General features: G+C 41.7%; 1 protein-coding gene across 4 annotated transcripts in view; it reads right to left on the bottom strand.

Moving 5' to 3' along the window:
• SEPTIN7 (septin 7) overlaps window positions 1-17,218 on the bottom strand; it is a 70,865-nt gene that overhangs the window by 41,501 nt on the left and 12,146 nt on the right. For 2 of the 4 annotated variants that reach the window (XM_030509487.2, XM_030509656.2), the window contains exons 2-3: window positions 15,379-15,383; window positions 13,719-13,821 (exon numbers count right to left, since the gene is read on the bottom strand). In XM_030509487.2, the coding sequence (XP_030365347.1) occupies window positions 13,719-13,821; window positions 15,379-15,383 (108 nt within the window). The remainder of the gene's footprint in view (window positions 1-13,718; window positions 13,822-15,378; window positions 15,384-17,218) is intronic. The other 2 variants (XM_030509574.2, XM_030509743.2) reach the window with 1 other exon arrangement.

Below are 17,218 nucleotides of genomic sequence, written 5' to 3'. Positions count from 1 at the left end.
CGGTGTAACACCTCTACCTCACTCAACTGCGTGACTCCAACGTGTCCTCAACCTCATTTACAAGGACTTAGTCACCTCAAACAAAGAGCACAAAAAGCTGTGGCATTCAGTGGGTTTGAGGTAAGAGAAAGCCTTGTGGGTATTGGGGTGCTGTCTGACAACCTCTTGTGGCACGCTGCAAGCAGCTGAACCAAAATTCACCTCTGTTAGCAGGCCTGACCAAGGGAACTTCTCCACGAAGCCCAGCTCCCTGCTGCCCCTGCCCGCCTCACCACCAGCCAGCCACACGGTCCCCACTTCCCCAGAAGCGCCCCGTGCTAACTCTGAACAGCAGGAATATCTGTCCCAGGTGCATTTTTCCACCTTTCTACCCATGGAAATGCAACTACTAATTATTTTTGCAAATCCAAGTTTACATCTCAAGCCTCAAGCAGCACTACGAGAAGTTTCCTTTGTCTCCCATTTTCCCATTCCCGTTCAGTATTTTTCCCACCTTCACACCCGGCAGATCAAGTCCTCACTTTCTCCCAGAATAGCTTCAAGAACCACAGCTTTTGCTTCCTTCTAGAAGCAGATAACTCTAAAGCTATACATATGTTTTGACATATGCAGTCACTTTGTTAGAATCTGTGGAAAGAGCTAAAGATGGTTTTGAACAGTAAGTAATAAAAAGCCTTCCGGAAAGGGTCCGAAGTACTTGAACAAAAAAAGCTGCAGCCTGAAACATCAGAAACAAGAGCACTACAATTTACTGGACATGAAAGGATGCTAAATATATTCAACTGCACTGCCATGACACAGCAGCTTGAGCAGAACAGGTAGAAAGGCATGGAAGATACAGCCCTTGATCCTCCAGTCTCAGAAGAATCAGCATAATCAAGGCACAATTTAACTAACAAGTCATATGTGATGATCTATAGAAACAAAGGCAGCCTTTTTAGTTATCTGAGTCTTCTCAGCTGCAAAATAAAAAGCTATCAGTTGTTTATTTCTCCTGGGGTTTCTTTTAGAGAAACCACCTCATTTAAAAGCTTCTCTCTGTACCAAGAAAACCCAGCTGAGTCTTTTTAAAGCTTTTTTAAATCCTTTCATAAAAGGATTTTGTACCTCTCATAGAACTTCAGCTGTGAAGAGGCTTTACACAAAAAGCCAAAGGGAGGGGAATCTTACACAGCAAATTGAGAATGCAGTTCATTACAAGCAAGAGAAGATGCATATTGATCATACAATCACACAGTGGTTTGGGTTGGAAGAGACCTTCAAGCTCATCCAGTCCCAACCCCTGCCAGAGGCAGGGACACCTTCCACTAGAGCAGGTTGCTCCAAGCCCCTGTGTCCAACCTGGCCTTGAAGTGTCCATCCCTGCCAGGGATGGGGCAGCCACAGCTTCTCTGGGCACCTTGTGCCAGTGTCTCAGCACCCTCACAGGGAAGAACTGCCTGGTTGATTCCTCTTCATAATAAATAGGTGACATGTATTGAGGTGTTCACGTCACTCAGACATACTGTCAGTGCTAGTACAGGCACCAGAAATATCTTCTGTGAAAAAACAGGTATTATAAAAACATAAGATACTTCATGGGGAAAATTCTCCGGAGTGGAAGCATACTGCCAACCGCAATCTGGCACACACACCTACCGCTCTGAGAGTTACCACAATCTGCAGCATTCCTAACTCTGTCAATCTATGTTTCCTCTAGAGTTAAAAGTGCTAGAGGCTCTCAGATTCTTAACCAAGAAGAGCCAGCCTCAAGCTTCATCTAAAGTACCCTGGCAGTGAACGTTGTCAGAACAATGTGTCTACCTGATGAAAACAAGGAGTTTCTAAATGTGATGTGTTTTCAAGGAAATACGGACTCCTCCAGCAGAGCTGCAAGGCTCTAGTTCTCAGTAGCTGGGCAATAGCAAACAGCTTTCTCCTCCTTACTGAAAACCTACAGTCACCAAGGAAAAAAAGCAAATCCCACCAGTTTATTATTGATTGTATAAGAAAGTGGTTCTGGAGAATTCAAAGTTTTACTGTCAAGAACACGGAAGAAAGTACAAATTAAGCCTCTACCTCCTTACCTGGGGAGAGAGGGCAACTTCTCCAGAGGGAACATTCCACAAAGCACAAATACCAACAGCACAAAGTCATGAAATACCTCCCCAACACTGCAAGACACAGCCAGTAAAGATTCATCTTAGAAAGATACATCTAAGTTAAACTGCTTAGAAACACACAAACAAGTAAAGAACACAACGTGACAGGCCAAGGGGAATGGCTTTAACCTGCCAGAGGGGAGATTGAGATGAGCTCTGAGGCAGAAGCTCTTCCCTGTGAGGGTGCTGAGGCGCTGGCACAGACTTTTCCCAGAGAAGCTGTGGCTGCCCCATCCCTGGCAGTGTTCAAGGCCAGGTTGGACACAGGGGCTTGGAGCAACCTGCTCTAGTGGAAGGTGTCCCTGCCCGTGGCAGGGGGTTGGAGCTGGATGAGCTTTAAGGTCCCTTCAACACAAACCAGGCTGGGATGCTGTGATCTTTCAGTGAAGCAGGGTTGTTGGGCTTTTTTATTCTTATTTCATTGTAATAAACTATTGGTTTAAATATTAACTATAATCGACATTCCTAAAATGTATTTTTTTCTATTTTTAAGCTGACAGCAGCAGTGAAGGAAATGGGGAAGTACACAATGTTGGCAAACATAACAGTATTTGAATAAGCAGAAAAAATTCCCTGCATCTGCCATCAGCTCATCTTACTTACTAGTACCAGGGAAGTCTTCCTTACCCTGCTTTCCAACGGCACAAAAAATGATGCAATAACATACAAGTTTTAAAATGCTAAAGGAATAAGATAATCAACTACAGGTTTACTCATGTATGATCTTTTCTGTAACAGTTTATTAATAAGACATACATCGACAAAGGTCTTCGCATTCTGCATATTCAAACTGGCGTCATTCAAACAAGAGCTGTTATTGTGTGCAATTTAGTTGAACCCCAGTTTCTAGCTGAGGCAACCCTATTTCACCTTTTCCAGTTTCTCATTAACCAGATACTGTGAATGGCCTAACTTCACCTGATGAGCAACTTCAAAGGATGTCAGGACACAAATATAGCCAAATTCTAAAGGGTATTAGATCCACAAAGATTCCAGAGCCCTTTCAAACAACCAACAGTGTTTTCCACCTTCCTGAGCTCTACTTCTGGTTGAAAAGGCATAAAAGCCTTGTTGTAGTTTAGCCTTTCTTGAGACAAAATGCATCCACCCAAATGGTAAAGTGAGAAAGCTGAATAGTCAAGACTCCCATGCAGCATCTCATCCATATGATGGATCTCTAAATATGTAGGTGTCAACTCCTTTCTAATTAGACAGGCATATTAAAACGTTTTGCAATTAGTTGTAGAATAAATGCTTTTATTGTTACTTAAAGCCGAAGACGGTTTTTGAGTAGAACCTCAAACAGCCTAAGTATCTGCAGAGTTCATAAAATACTTCCTCTGAGTCAGTTTGGTTTCATTCAGTTAACTGAATGCTTGCCATTTGACATAAACAAACCAAAGCAGACAACTTCACAGTCAAATAAAAGTTTGGACACTGCCCTTAGTTCAAACCACGGTCCACGAGTGTATAAAAGTCACACCCTTTTACTTACTGTATAGATTGAAATGACTGTGGTAGTTAAAGTCAAATTCAAGGAATACTTAAGGCTAAAATCTGTCCCCCTCATCCACATCTCAACTCACTACTTTGCATTCAGTCACTAAAACTGTTTGATCATAGAGAGACATCAGTATTAGAGTTCAAGACCAACAGGTAAAAGGACCAAATTGTACAGGACTATATTTGAAAAACAGTTGGTATTTCCTCATAAGAAGAGCCCACGGATTTAGTTTTCCAACCACCAGACTGGGTTAGTCTATTAAGTGAATTAATGAGTGATGTGCATGATTGGATTAAGCTCTACCCATATTCCAGCAGAAGCAGGTATTGATTCTTCAACTTAACCAAGAGAAGATATTTCCCTGCAGTGAGAAATGGTTTAGCTTTTTGGCTTCAGTTACTCAGGAAGAAGTAGGAGACAAAATATACCCTTGAAATAATCATTCAAATAAAGGTTTTATGCACTATAGGCAGTCCAGACCATAAAAGAATGAAAATGGAAAAATCCCAGCGTTAGTCCCATCACACAGGCTTCAGAGTACATGGAAACAAGGTGGTTGGGATCTTGTTTAATGCTCCTTCTCTCTACATCAGAACACATAGTAAAGAAAAAATCCTTCCCTGTGAGGGTGCTGAGGCGCTGGCACAGGGTGCCCAGAGAAGCTGTGGCTGCCCCATCCCTGGCAGTGTTCAAGGCCAGGTTGGACACAGGGGCTTGGAGCAACCTGCTCTAGTGGAAGGTGTCCCTGCCCGTGGCAGGGGCTTGGAACTGGATGAGCTTTAAGGTCCCTTCAACCCAAACCAGGCTGGGATTCTACAACTCATATTAACAAGGTTTCCTTTGGCATTTTCAGGGCAAGGAATGTCATGCACTAAACACCTGCAAAGAGATGATAGAATTTCTCCTCCTGACTTCAGCTCTGTTGCTGGGAGCACAGAAGAATGGTCAGCCCCAAACCCGTGCAACCATCTCAAAGGTTTCTACATTCCTTGAGTCTTTTGCCAGAGGTCTGGAGATACAAGATTAGAATTCTGGTGATCGAAATGTATTAACTTCAGAAGGGAAACCCCCCTAAAAATAATTACAATTAAACCTGAACACTACTTTACATTGCTGACCTCTCCATGGGTCATTAAGCAGAACAACAGCACACATTATCCATGACCCAACCAAGAAAACTGATAATTCAGAGCAAAGCTTCTCTTCAGGTCCTTTAAAGAGCTCCTCCTGGTATTTACTTGTGCCATCCTACATGAAGACAACAGTATTTTTACTACAGGGGATTACATTCATTGCTCAAAGGCCTCTTTGACAGACTGGCCCACTTGTCACAGAAAGCATCTGCAGACATCAATAGCTAGAAAGGAAAACAGTGAAGCACAAAATAGGCGGAAGCTGACAATAAACTTTCTCATACCTTAAACCAAGGGAGAAGAGATGGTAAGAGGGAACTGCCGACTTCCAAGTCAAACAAAGAAGTTTACTCGAGGAAAACTTACTGCTCCCTTTTAACTCTGCAGTGTGAGGCACAAACTTGAACAGTAACTCCTTGTGGGAAAAGTCATGTAGATGTGAAGGCAAATGAATGCAACACAGATTAATAGAGATACAAAGGAAGTATTTTACAGATTTACATCCTAGGGTTTGAGGAGATACATGCAGATGAAAGCTCAACTAGCTCTTTACCAGAATACTGCATCGCAGGTGAACCATTCAAATCTTTCATGAGCCAACTTCAGAATATTCCTGAGACTACCTTACTTGTAACAAAAATCAGATTATTCCATACAAACACAAATCCAACTAGATTTGATGCAATAGTTCAAAATCCTTTAACTTAGCGAACTGTTGGTCTGACTGGCAACAACCAGAGCCTTGATAACAGGCATTTCCATCACAGCAGAACAACAGAACATTTTGTTGTATCATTGGCAAGTTAACATTTAGGGTCAAAAAAATACAGGTCTTCAATGAGACTAGATCAAGGACAGCAAGTTCCAAGGCACTGGAACAAACTGAAGGTAGATGCCACTTGCTTCTAAAACATGTGATTCCCTACCATGCTTCCGAATATCAAGCACAGTATTTCTGTCTTGAAAGACAGAAGACATGGGCAATGTGGATCAAGGCAGTAATAACAATCATCACCCATGTGTGATGCATGCTTGCGCTGCAAAGCACTCCACAAACATCCAGCAACTGCTTTCAGACAATTACCATGTTCTTCACTGGCTTAAAGCCTCATTAGTGATGGAGGTCAAAACTTCAGGGATACGCAGCCAGAACTGCTTGTGAAACCCTCCAAAAGAGCTTTCTCTTCAAGCTTAATATAGGGAAGGAACTACATTGAATAACATCATTACACACTTAATGCAGCTTACATCAACACTGACAGAAATTCAGCACCATTCCAAGACAGAGCGTACGGGTTCTTCCATTTGTGGTTTTGGTATGTGTGGCAAAACCACCTACAGTGAAAAACTGGGATGGCAGTAAAGGCTGACAGGAACTCAAACAGAAAAACCAGCTTGATGAAACAGCTTCACCTCCAACCACTGATAAGTTTAAATATTCTGACTTAAGTATTATAATGTGGTAAGTGACTGCAAAAAACATCAGAGTACAGCACCAGAAAACAAGTGAGAAAAGAGAAGACTCTCCTTGGAAGACATTCATTCTCTTCAATAAAAGAAATTCCAGACAGGAATACCGTATCAACTCTGATTTGCCAGTAAATCTGTTCAGCAGCTCAACAGAAAACATCAAATCCCAGACCCATGGAGCCATACTACACATATTAAAACACTGGGAAAAGGAAGCAAATCTAACAGCTTCAAATGGCTTCACAGTGAAGAGCTGAACTATTGCAACATCAGCCAGAGGGAAAGCATGCCCATTGAATCAGAAGAGTCACAATTAATGGGCCACAGTGGCTTTAGTACAATTAGATATATAGACCACAAATACTCCATCCAAGAATATCACTTTGGTCGCAATATTCACCTATTCATTCATGAGATTGTGTGCATTTCTTGCTGCAGCAGGCAAGCCTGACATTTTCAGCCAAGAGGAAAAAAGCACCAGGTTTCAACTCCTACAGTATATTTATCTAAACCAAAACCTGATTTCTCCTTTGAGTTTCACCCCAGGCTTGCAGAAAGATGGCCCCAAACCAGTCCTGCAGTAAACTGGCACCTGATAATCCAGGGCTAAGGACCTAGAAATGGAAGCAGTGTGACTTCTAACAAGTCATTGCTTACAAGATGTACAACATTTAGCTTACACCCTACCCGTGCACCATGAGAGATCAGCACAGTCTGTTGACTTTTGAAGGTAGAATCCAAACGCTGTTTTGGCCACCTAATGAACACTTTAAGTAAAACATATCCATTAATTAGGTACCTTCTCTAAGATGTGTTGAAGTTCACACATTACATTAAACACCATCACATCTGAGTGTGTTCAAGGATGGCTTGGACAGGGCTTGGAGCAAGTGGCCTAATGGAAGGTGGGAGGGGGCTGGAACTAGATGGGCTTTAAAAGCTCCCTTCCAAGCAAACCATTCCCTGATTCTATGATAACCAGAACATCATGCAGTGACCAATTCTAATATAAAACAAAAAGAAAAACCAACAGATGATTCATTTCAATTAAACTGTAACCTACAAACCTGTCACCAACAGGGACAAGAACCAGGTTCCAACACTGACCTCACCATAGTGAGCAAGCATATGGTACCAGATGAAATGCCAATAGCATAAGTGTGTGTTTGTGTGAATGTGGGCACACATTTACATGCAAATTCAGCAAGCACATTTTTATTTAGGAATCAAACGAAACCCTGGTAGGCCAGGGTAAGAAAAAGCACCCAAAGCAAAGAGATTTATGCAGTTAGAAACACAGCAAAAGTTCCAGCTGGCCTGAAGACAGCTAATACCATGACAGGATTAATTATGTAGGCAAGTATGAAAAGCTCCACAGAGCTTATAAAAAGACAGTGAAGATGACACCTACACAGTGTAGAGCACAGCATCTCATTAGATGGTTTTCATGAAATTCCCTCAATACATCTATTAGAGAGCCAGTTTTACATACAGAGGGATGTAAAAGAATTCATACTATTTGTTACGAGACTGTCATGGAAATGATATATGAAAGAGAGAAATGTTTTCAACAGAATCATCACTTGTTTAAAGAAATAAAACCCAATTAGGTTACAGGCAGATTTTGCCAAATTATGGGTTTGCAACCACACGCCGAGGGAGAAGGTTCTTCCCTCAAAAACCTTTGCCAGGAACAAAAAATTTTAATAGATAAATTAGGCTCTGACCAAAATGCAGTTCTGTTTAGTTTAAATACAACCACCAAAGCTGTACAAAAAGCTTTACAAAAACTTTCCTTCATTTTTCTAAGCAATATTTTAATATAATAATAGATGGTACATAAGGTTAGCTGTTAGAACGCAAAGTTTGTATGACAGCAGGCTTCCAGTAAGAGATCGCAGAATCATGGAATGGTTTGGGTTGGAAGGGACCTTAAAGCTCCTCCAGTCCCAACCCCTGGCACAGACAGTGACACCTTCCACTAGAGCAGGTTGCTCCAAGCCCCTGTGTCCAACCATTCCTTGAACACTGCCAGGGATGGGGCAGCCACAGCTTCTCTGGGAAAAGTCTGTGCCAGCGCCTCAGCACCCTCACAGGGAAGAGCTTCTGCCTCAGAGCTCACCTCAATCTCCCCTCGGGCAGGTTAAAGCCATTCCCCTTGGCCTGTCCCTACGGGCCCTTGCCCAAAGCCCCTCTCCAGGTTTCCTGGAGCCCCTTTAGGCACTGGAGCTGCTCTAAGGTCTCCCCTTCAGGAGCCTTCTCTTCTCCAGGCTGCCCCAGCCCAGCTCTCTCAGCCTGGCTCCAGAGCAGAGCTGCTCCAGCCCTCGCAGCAGCTCCGGGGCCTCCTCTGGCCTCGCTCCAACAACTCCACGTCCCTCTTGTGCTGTTGCCCCAGAGCTGGATCAGGCCTGCAGGGGGGGTCTCCCAGAGAGGACTAGAGGGGGAGATTCCCCTCCCTGACCTGCTGCTCACACTGCTGGGATGCAGCCCAGGACGCGGGTGGTTTCTGGGCTCAAGCGCGCACTGAAGCTGGGTCATGGGGAGCTTCTCATCACCCAACACCCCCAACTCCTCCTCAGGGCTGCTCTCAATCCATTCTCTAGCCTGTAGTTGTGTTTGGGATTGCCCTGACCCAGGTGCAGGACCTTGCGCTAACTAAGATTTCAGATCACAGCAGGTCAGCGCGAACAGGGAACATCCCCAAAGAGTTTCTACTAAATTGTCCTGCCCATTCACAAGTTATTTTTCACTTAATTATTCTTCCTATGATGCCACAGGCTTAATGATTTTGTTCCTGGCTTTAAAATTGCAGGAAGGATATCAGACTAGCAAAGAACAAGTAGCTGAGAGCATCTGAGGCTCTTGGTACCACTGGCTGGCTTGATAAAAACTGCCCCAGAAAGCAAGCAAATGAAAGGGGTGATTCTAATCCGACCATGATCCATCACCAGGAGACACCAGTATTAAACCAGTCCAAGTTTTCTTCAGTGACGAATAAAAGCATTTTCAAATCAGAATGTGCTTTTTGTTTAACGTGACTTCCAAGTCTTGCAAAATCCAGCCCTTCCCTTGGCGTGCATGCCAAACAGCCATGTTTGGCCAAAACATTTGAGTGCCTCTATAATTACAAATGAAACACTATGACAATACCAAAGCACGAGTGTTTTGCTTTAAGTTGTAATCTACAGGTGATCTACAAGGCTAAAGCAACAATTCGAAAAGAAACCAGACAATTTACTATAGGAGAGGTTTCCAAACAGCTTTTTCAGAGTCCAAGCTACCAAACAGTTGCTCATAAATAGGAGCTGTGTAGGAAGGGCCTCTAGAAAGTCACTTGACTGTAAGTGTTCTGCACTTTGCAAATCAGATGATTTTAAAACAAACATAAACTTTAAGAGTCCAATCTCTAAGAAAGCTCATGAAGCCTGAACTCCTTAAAGCACAGAGCTCTACAAAAGCCACCCTAAATAGTTATTTTTAAGTACATAAAATCTATAGGAGAAAAGAATTTGTAGAAATGATGGCTTTGCATCCACTTGGGTGTTGGTTCAAATCCCACGTTACCAGCGTCATTCCAATACAAGGACAAAAGAGGGATTTCCTGATTCAGCGTTTGGAAAAGAGACGCGCTGAAAAGCAACTCCGTTTGTCCCACACCTCATCACACTGAAACAAAGAGAAAAACACACCCACGACTTCAGCAAGTGTAATTACATTAATAAACAGACACAACTACAATGTCACAATTAAGCTTTTCCTGAACTGTGAGCTACTAACCATTGTAGTATTACTGCTGGAAGTTCTCTTTCCTTAAGCATCTGACTTCAGCATGGAATTTCCTCCAAAAAGCCTCTACAGCAGAGATATCCAGAGAATACCCTTTGGATTTCAAACAGACCAAATATTTATGCCGGGTTCTCAAGTGTTTTAACAACTACCATATACTTGAAGGGATTACAGAAGGTTATGAAGGAAGCAGCCTACTGAGGCCAACTGACTTTTTTTTTCCACTGGTGAGCTTTTGTATTTCTGATGGAGAACAGGTTGCTTTAAATCATGATTTAAAAGTCTTCTTTCGAAAGCATCAAGAATGAAGCTCAGTTTAACACATTTCTCCCTACTTTATACCTTACCCTTGGAGGAGGCGCTTGTTAGTTTTGAGTCTACAAAACCAAGTCACTTCAGGAGGAGCGTGGTTTCAACAACGAATGAGCCTTTTGGAATAGGATTCATACAAAATTCACTGTCTCAACAAAGATTTTAAAGACAAATTGATGGCCAGTGACAACTGATCAATAAGGAAAATAAAGGGTTATCTCAGGGCTTCGGGTTCTTAAGGGAAGTTTATAAATGCTACGAAAAGGAACCATACAACCTAGAGGAAACAAATACAGTTAATGAGATAGAAAGGTTAAAATGTTTATCGTGGCTAAACATTATGGAGTAACCCCAGTCACTCTATAAAGGTTGACTTTTCAATGGTTCTTAAAACATTACATGTAAAAAGGATATTGTAACATCAACTTTTTGTATTTATGTGTGTGTGGTTCATAAACACTTCACCTGTAAATACCAGAACACCTGGAAACTAGCGACTCTATTTACAGAGAAGACTTCCCTAGCATTAAGCCCCAAATAAAGCAACCTTGCTGAGCTCTGCCTTCAAGAGCAAGCCCCACATGGCTGAAAGGAGCCACTTCCAAAGCAATGCCCCCAGCTAGCTCAGAGCAGGAGCCCCTGTACCCTGAACCTGCTCTAGGCTATTCAACAACTACTTGGCCTGATGCACACCCAAATCTAAAAGCCCCCTCTCCAACTTCAGTGGCACAAGAGAAGGCAGGAAGCCGCCACACACTGCAATGGGCAGCCCCATCAGCTCCAGGGCAATGACAGTAACTCAACAGCCTGGGGAATAAGTATTTTATTGAGTTCTGTAAAACTGCCCTATCTCTCTGCAAAACTGCTGACTGGAAACAATGTCAGATGTGTCGGCTGCTGTACTTGCTGCTTCCTTAGAGACAAATATCACACACAGTTAAACTGAAAACCGAGTTGTTTTTACAGCAGTCAGTACAACTGTACAACTGCACCAGCAAGTCCCTCCCAACAGGCTGATCTGGTGACTTTTTATACTATGTATTTCAAGACCAAGAAGCCAGGTATCATGCTATTAAGTTTAACTGCTAATTCCAGCCTAAAAGGACAACTGGAGAAAGCTTCTATACAAATGCATAGCTGCAATATCAAGCCTCACAGACGCCTGAAAATAGCTGGGCAGAGATCCCAGATCCCAAACGTGGTTTGTTTTCTTCCTTGTACCTGTTTAGTAACTACAAGCATTGTTTTTCATTTCAGAACAAACAGGTGCCTATAAATACAGCATAGCCAGGTGCCTATAAAGCACAGCCAGCAGACTAGTACTGTGCAGTAAAAGGCAGCCGCGCATGCACGACTCTTAGTAGTAGAAAGAGCAAGGGAACACTCTAGGTTATCTCCAAGTGATGATACATACAGTGTTCTTACTCAGCCAGCTCTCACCACATACACATTAGCACTACATTCAGAAGTTTTAAGTTTTAATAACTAGATTCTAGATACTTCAATTTACTATTACAGAACTGTATCACAATGTCGGCTAAAGACCTCAACCCAAGTCAAAGTACCTCATCTCCAAAGATGAACACAGCAACAACAGCAATTCTAAGAATCTAATTGCACATTACACTACAATATTTACCAAGCAGTGATCAGTAATACACAAACTATTTCATCTTCTTATTTAAAATAGACGTATTTTTTCAGGGCATACTATTATCAGACACATCACTTGTAAATAAACTCATTTCTCCCTCTCATCCCTCTCCAGATGTTACAGTACTAAAAGATCAGCCACCATTTGGTTAAATACTCACTTTCAAGTATCTGATTTCTATACTTGGGGGGTGGAAGGACACAATCAGATGCATTTTTAATTTAGAAAACTACTGCCAATCCCCCCAGTAATTTCCAGACAAGGATACAAATTCCCATACAAATGTATTAAGTCTCAGTAGTAAGTACAACAGTATTAAAACTGGTAACAGAATCTGATCAACAACTCATTTTTAATCTAATTTTGGACCAACTTCTCTTCTCGACAGTCTCCATTTCTTCCTACGTGCAATTGCACTAGGCTGTACCACAGGCAAACGTAGAACACCAAGGTAATGTCACACACTTCCTCCAGTTCTAATACATCACTACATCTACTACTTCTGCTTTAAGTGATTTGGTTTTTGTGAGAATGAAACTTGAAAGTACAAATTATACCCCACTGTGCAATAGTACTGTATGAAGACAGTTCCCTCCCTCCCTCCTCCCTTTTTCCTGTAGGTAGCAGAAAATTACATTTTATTTAAGGTTACACAGGTTTATACCAAATCGTGAATTGTGTACTTGGATTCTGGATTACAAAGGACCTGTAATCAAGTCCCTAATTCACTCTGTAATCTAAAGAAAACTGAAGTGCCCTGCAATGAGTTTGCACCAATCTGACCTTGATTTCTGGCTCCATCAATGGTACTATTACGTTACAAGCTACATGTAACATAATGACTGCACAAGACATCCATTGTGTCAATGACAAACCAAAGCATTATCAAGCTAATCAAATGACAAAAGATAAAGGTAGACATCACCAAAGAGACAGCTGGCTACTATAAAACATTTATTATTATTATTATTATTAATCACTGTATGTGAAAACCAGGCCACATATCTGATATATGTACCTATCAGTGACACACAAATGTACCCAACCTTAATAACAGTTTACTATCATACAAGTAACTCAAACGAGGGAGGAGAAAAGGCAATCTGATGTCCTGCAGGACAGTGGTCAATTTGGGTCATCACTGCAGCCTAAATGATCTGTTCTGCATGGCATTATCCATCCATCCTAACGAGAGTTTCCCATTCTCTGGAGTCCATAGGGAACGCACTGTTTACATTTGGTTTTCTTTACAACCAGACAAACTAGGAAGGTTTGTTTAAATTAAAGCTTTGATTATGTAGCACAGTTTTGTGGCCACAGAAGAGCAGGACATACGGGATCCTGCTGCCTGGTTATGTACAAGGAAAGATTCCAACGTTACTTTTGGATGTCAGTTTGCCTTGTTGCACTCGACTGTAAAAGCAGTGCAACTGTTTTCTTCAAATGAAAATTCAAGTTCAAATTACTTCTGTCGTACTTGCAAGTCACATTTTAGACTAGATCCACACCACTTTTTCCTTAGACTGTATGAACTTCACAGTTCTCATTCTTCTTTCTCCTCATCTACTTGCATACTGGACAACATGTTCTTTTCAATCACTCTAGATTTAACAGTCTAGAAGGCAAGATCCATGTTTTCTTATGAGACCATACATTTATATCAGCATCACAGATTATGTCAATATACTTTTAGCCATCTCCACTCAAAACAAACTTACCTACTACCATGAGTGTGAATTCAAATCCTCTCTTCACAGACTTGCGGTAAACTTGATTTGGAAGATTTGCAAACCCCACATATCCTTCAAGGTTCTTCTGTTGCTGAGGCAAGAGATAGTTAGAAAAATGAAAAGTTAAAAGAAAAGTTTGTAACTTCTTCCTTTGCTTCCATTAGTTATTTAAACATTCACAAGAAGAAATAACTTAGAATAAAATCAATTTTCTTCCAGTGCCCATTTGAAACACAGGCAACTAGTATGATTGTAGCTTTCCTGTTCTCCCAAGAGTCGTGGTGGAAATGCCCCAGTATGATGGGGACTAACTTGATGCTCTTTACTTTTGGGAGGCACAACTGAAGGCCTTCACGTTAAATCTAGATCTACACTAATGCAGCACACACTTCAATGGGCCTGCCATAGAAGCAAAACTTCAGTTGCCTTGTACTGTCAAGAAGCTATTCAAAATATTGCCTACTATGAATGGAGAGAATTCTGGATGTTAGCCATTACTGCTTCTCGCCACATTAATGACAATGTTAAGGTGCTTAAAAAGCCTCTTCCTCACTGTGCTAAACGTGGTGATCCTGCAGAGATTGGCCATGCTACTTTTAAACTGCTCTTCCAGCAGAATCCTAGAAATGTGTTTGATATCGCAGCAGGTCCATGGATTGTCTTATGAGACAAGACAGGTTAGTTCTTTTAGAGAGAAGCTGAAAATACTTTTGGAGACAAGTGTCTACTTAAAGCAGCACAAGGTACTGTCTCTCTCAGAGTGATGCTTTCAGCCATAACATATAACTTAGTAACCACTAAGGGTATGCAATTGCTACCCATCCTACCAGATGGAAAAGATCTAATCACCGTCAGTCACTCTGCATCTTTTAATGCCTACATACCTTTTAGTGTATGTCATGCTTACCAGAAACAACTCACCCTCTCATTAAAATCTAGGTAACACGTCTTTTGCTTAAAAGAGTAGGTAATGTAATTCTCATTTTAAATTGTTTTTATGTCTCTTCCCCTTCATATATATCTCCACATTTAGGATAGTTTTACAACCAAGAACTTTAAGTGTTTCATACTCTGTTGAGTACGAAATGCTAAACAAGAATACACGGCAACTTTCAGGTTGTTTCCTCTGTTAAGTGGGTCTACAGCATTTACCTGCCCAATTTTAGATACTGAAATTACAAATGTTACTAACCAGAAAGAGGTATGAAGTGTTACACTTGGCATAATGCTGTATTTAGTGTGAGCATTTAATACTCCATAGGAAAAAGCCTTTTCAAAAAGTTGGATGCCAGATTCCGATTTCCAATATACCAACACCAACTGCAATGGAAGCCATCAACATACTCATTTTTAAGCGGCTGAATGTGTTCATAACTTGCTGCTTCTAAACAGAGCAAAACAAACCAGCAATTGAGTTTCTTAAATTCCTCCAACAGCTTTTCAAAGAAGTTACTTATTACTTTTGCTGTGGCAGCGCTGCCTTCCACTGCATTGATCACTGCGCCAGGCGAGAGCTCACATTTCCAATACTTACAATAGCTTCCCCTTAACTTTTATCTCTTCCTGATTTTCAACCAGCTGCTACTAAGCTAATGCTTCCTCTACTTCCATGATAGCTGTAATACATCTGATTCAAAGTAATACTTACAGCTACTTTGTAAAGAACACATTTCCATCATTTCATTTCCAGTGTGGAGGGTCCAGAAGTAGTCCAGTAAAAAGATGAATTCGAGCCATTGCAGCAACGAGCCCACAGAGATACAGCGACAATCCAGAAAGAGACACAGGGGCGGCATGAGGAGAGAAGGAAAAGGAGAGAACAAGTTACTTACATTTGACCAGTTACCCACAATACTTTCCAGCTAATATGCTCAGCATACAGTGGTTGAGGCAACCTTGGTTGAGTTGGGTTTGTATGTATGAGAGCTTCATTTCACAGTATTACATAAAATGACCTCCAGGCACTTCATGATCAATATTCAATAGTTCTTATTACTCTGGTTATTCAGAGTGCTTTTGGTTCACCACAGGCTACCTGAACCTTTAACAGGTTCAAGGGTATTTATTTTCTTCAGAGGTGTTCAATGGCACATGTAATCTCATTTTGCTACACTACCACACAGTATTTTTGAGTGGAAAAGGTACACAGATCAAAGTCATCATCATCATAAATGGCTCTCTCAGGATCTTGTATTTCCATCTCACTTCATACGTTCAATGAACAGCGTCAACTCCCTTCATTTGCAACACTGAGCAATAGAGCACTGCTACAAATTTGGATGTAACTGTCTTGGTTGAACAGCCAGAAAACAAAGAACAGATTAGGGGGCACAAGTGAAGAGTCCATTCACTATCACCTCACTCTGTGCATAACACGACTAGTTCTCCAATGTGGCACTTAAAAAGCACAGAAAACCTCTGCACCTCTGTGCACCCTGCAGTCAAGTGACACAAGACACTCCACGTAGCTCTGAGACAAGGACAGATGCACATGCAGCAGAATTGCAGCAAGCTGTACAGGCTAGCATATAACTAATACTGCAGATCCTGTAGCAGTATGAAACAGAATCATAGAATAGTTTGGGTTGGAAGGGACCTTAAAGCTCATCTAGTTCCAACCCCCCCCCGCCACAGGCAAGGACACTATGAATGTCTTTATCCTTTCACTATTCAAACTAAAAGCCTCTGCTGGGTCAGAATCTGCTATAATCTGCATGGGAGAAGTCCAGTAGTGACAGAGAGGAAATCACTTTGATTTCCACAGACAGCAGAAACCTATTAAAAGCCTTGTTTTAGAGTAAGATAAGTTGGGTTCCAAGTGCGAACCTGGGTTCTTGCCTACATTAGGAAAAATTAAAACTATTCTCATAAAGGATACAAAAAAAGAACATCCTTTTGATGTATGACCAAAACTAAGAAATTAGGATCTCTTTCAGTCTCTAGGTGCAAGCTGATGAAGTCCATAATCAATAACTTCAATCACTGACCCAGTGAATGCACTTTCAATTCAACTGTTCCTCAAAATCTCTCTGGGCCTAGTGAGTGAGCGCAGGTAAAGAGGGAGCTTTAGACTCTCTCCTTCCCTGTGCCAGACACTATCATTTAGTTGATTAAAAGACAGTGCTGAAACACATGTGATGTCTAAGAGCAAAAGGATTCTGAACTACAAAGATCAGAAAGAGCAGACAGCAGAGACCATCTGTTGAGCTACAGGCAGCGTGGTCAGAAGGAAAGCAAAAAGCTGAAGAACAACACAGGATGTAGCAGACGCACTAACAAACCTTAACTTCACTGTTAAATTTGCCAACCTTTAGAGCCAGTGTACAGTACAGAAGTGCATGCTTGAGACAACCCTGCACGGGCTGCACACAGCCAGTGCTGCAGTTCTTACAGCAGCCAAAGAAGTGCAAGAAAGCAGACAACTAGAGGAAAATCACAGGATGGTTTGGGTTGGAAAGGACCTTAAAGCTCCTCCAGTTCCAACCCCC

Source organism: Strigops habroptila, chromosome 1 (genome assembly GCF_004027225.2).
Source record: "Strigops habroptila isolate Jane chromosome 1, bStrHab1.2.pri, whole genome shotgun sequence".
Taxonomy (NCBI): Eukaryota; Metazoa; Chordata; class Aves; order Psittaciformes; family Psittacidae; genus Strigops; species Strigops habroptila.
The sequence above is the reverse complement of the archived record's forward strand: the minus strand, read 5'-3'. Positions and strand labels throughout refer to the sequence as shown.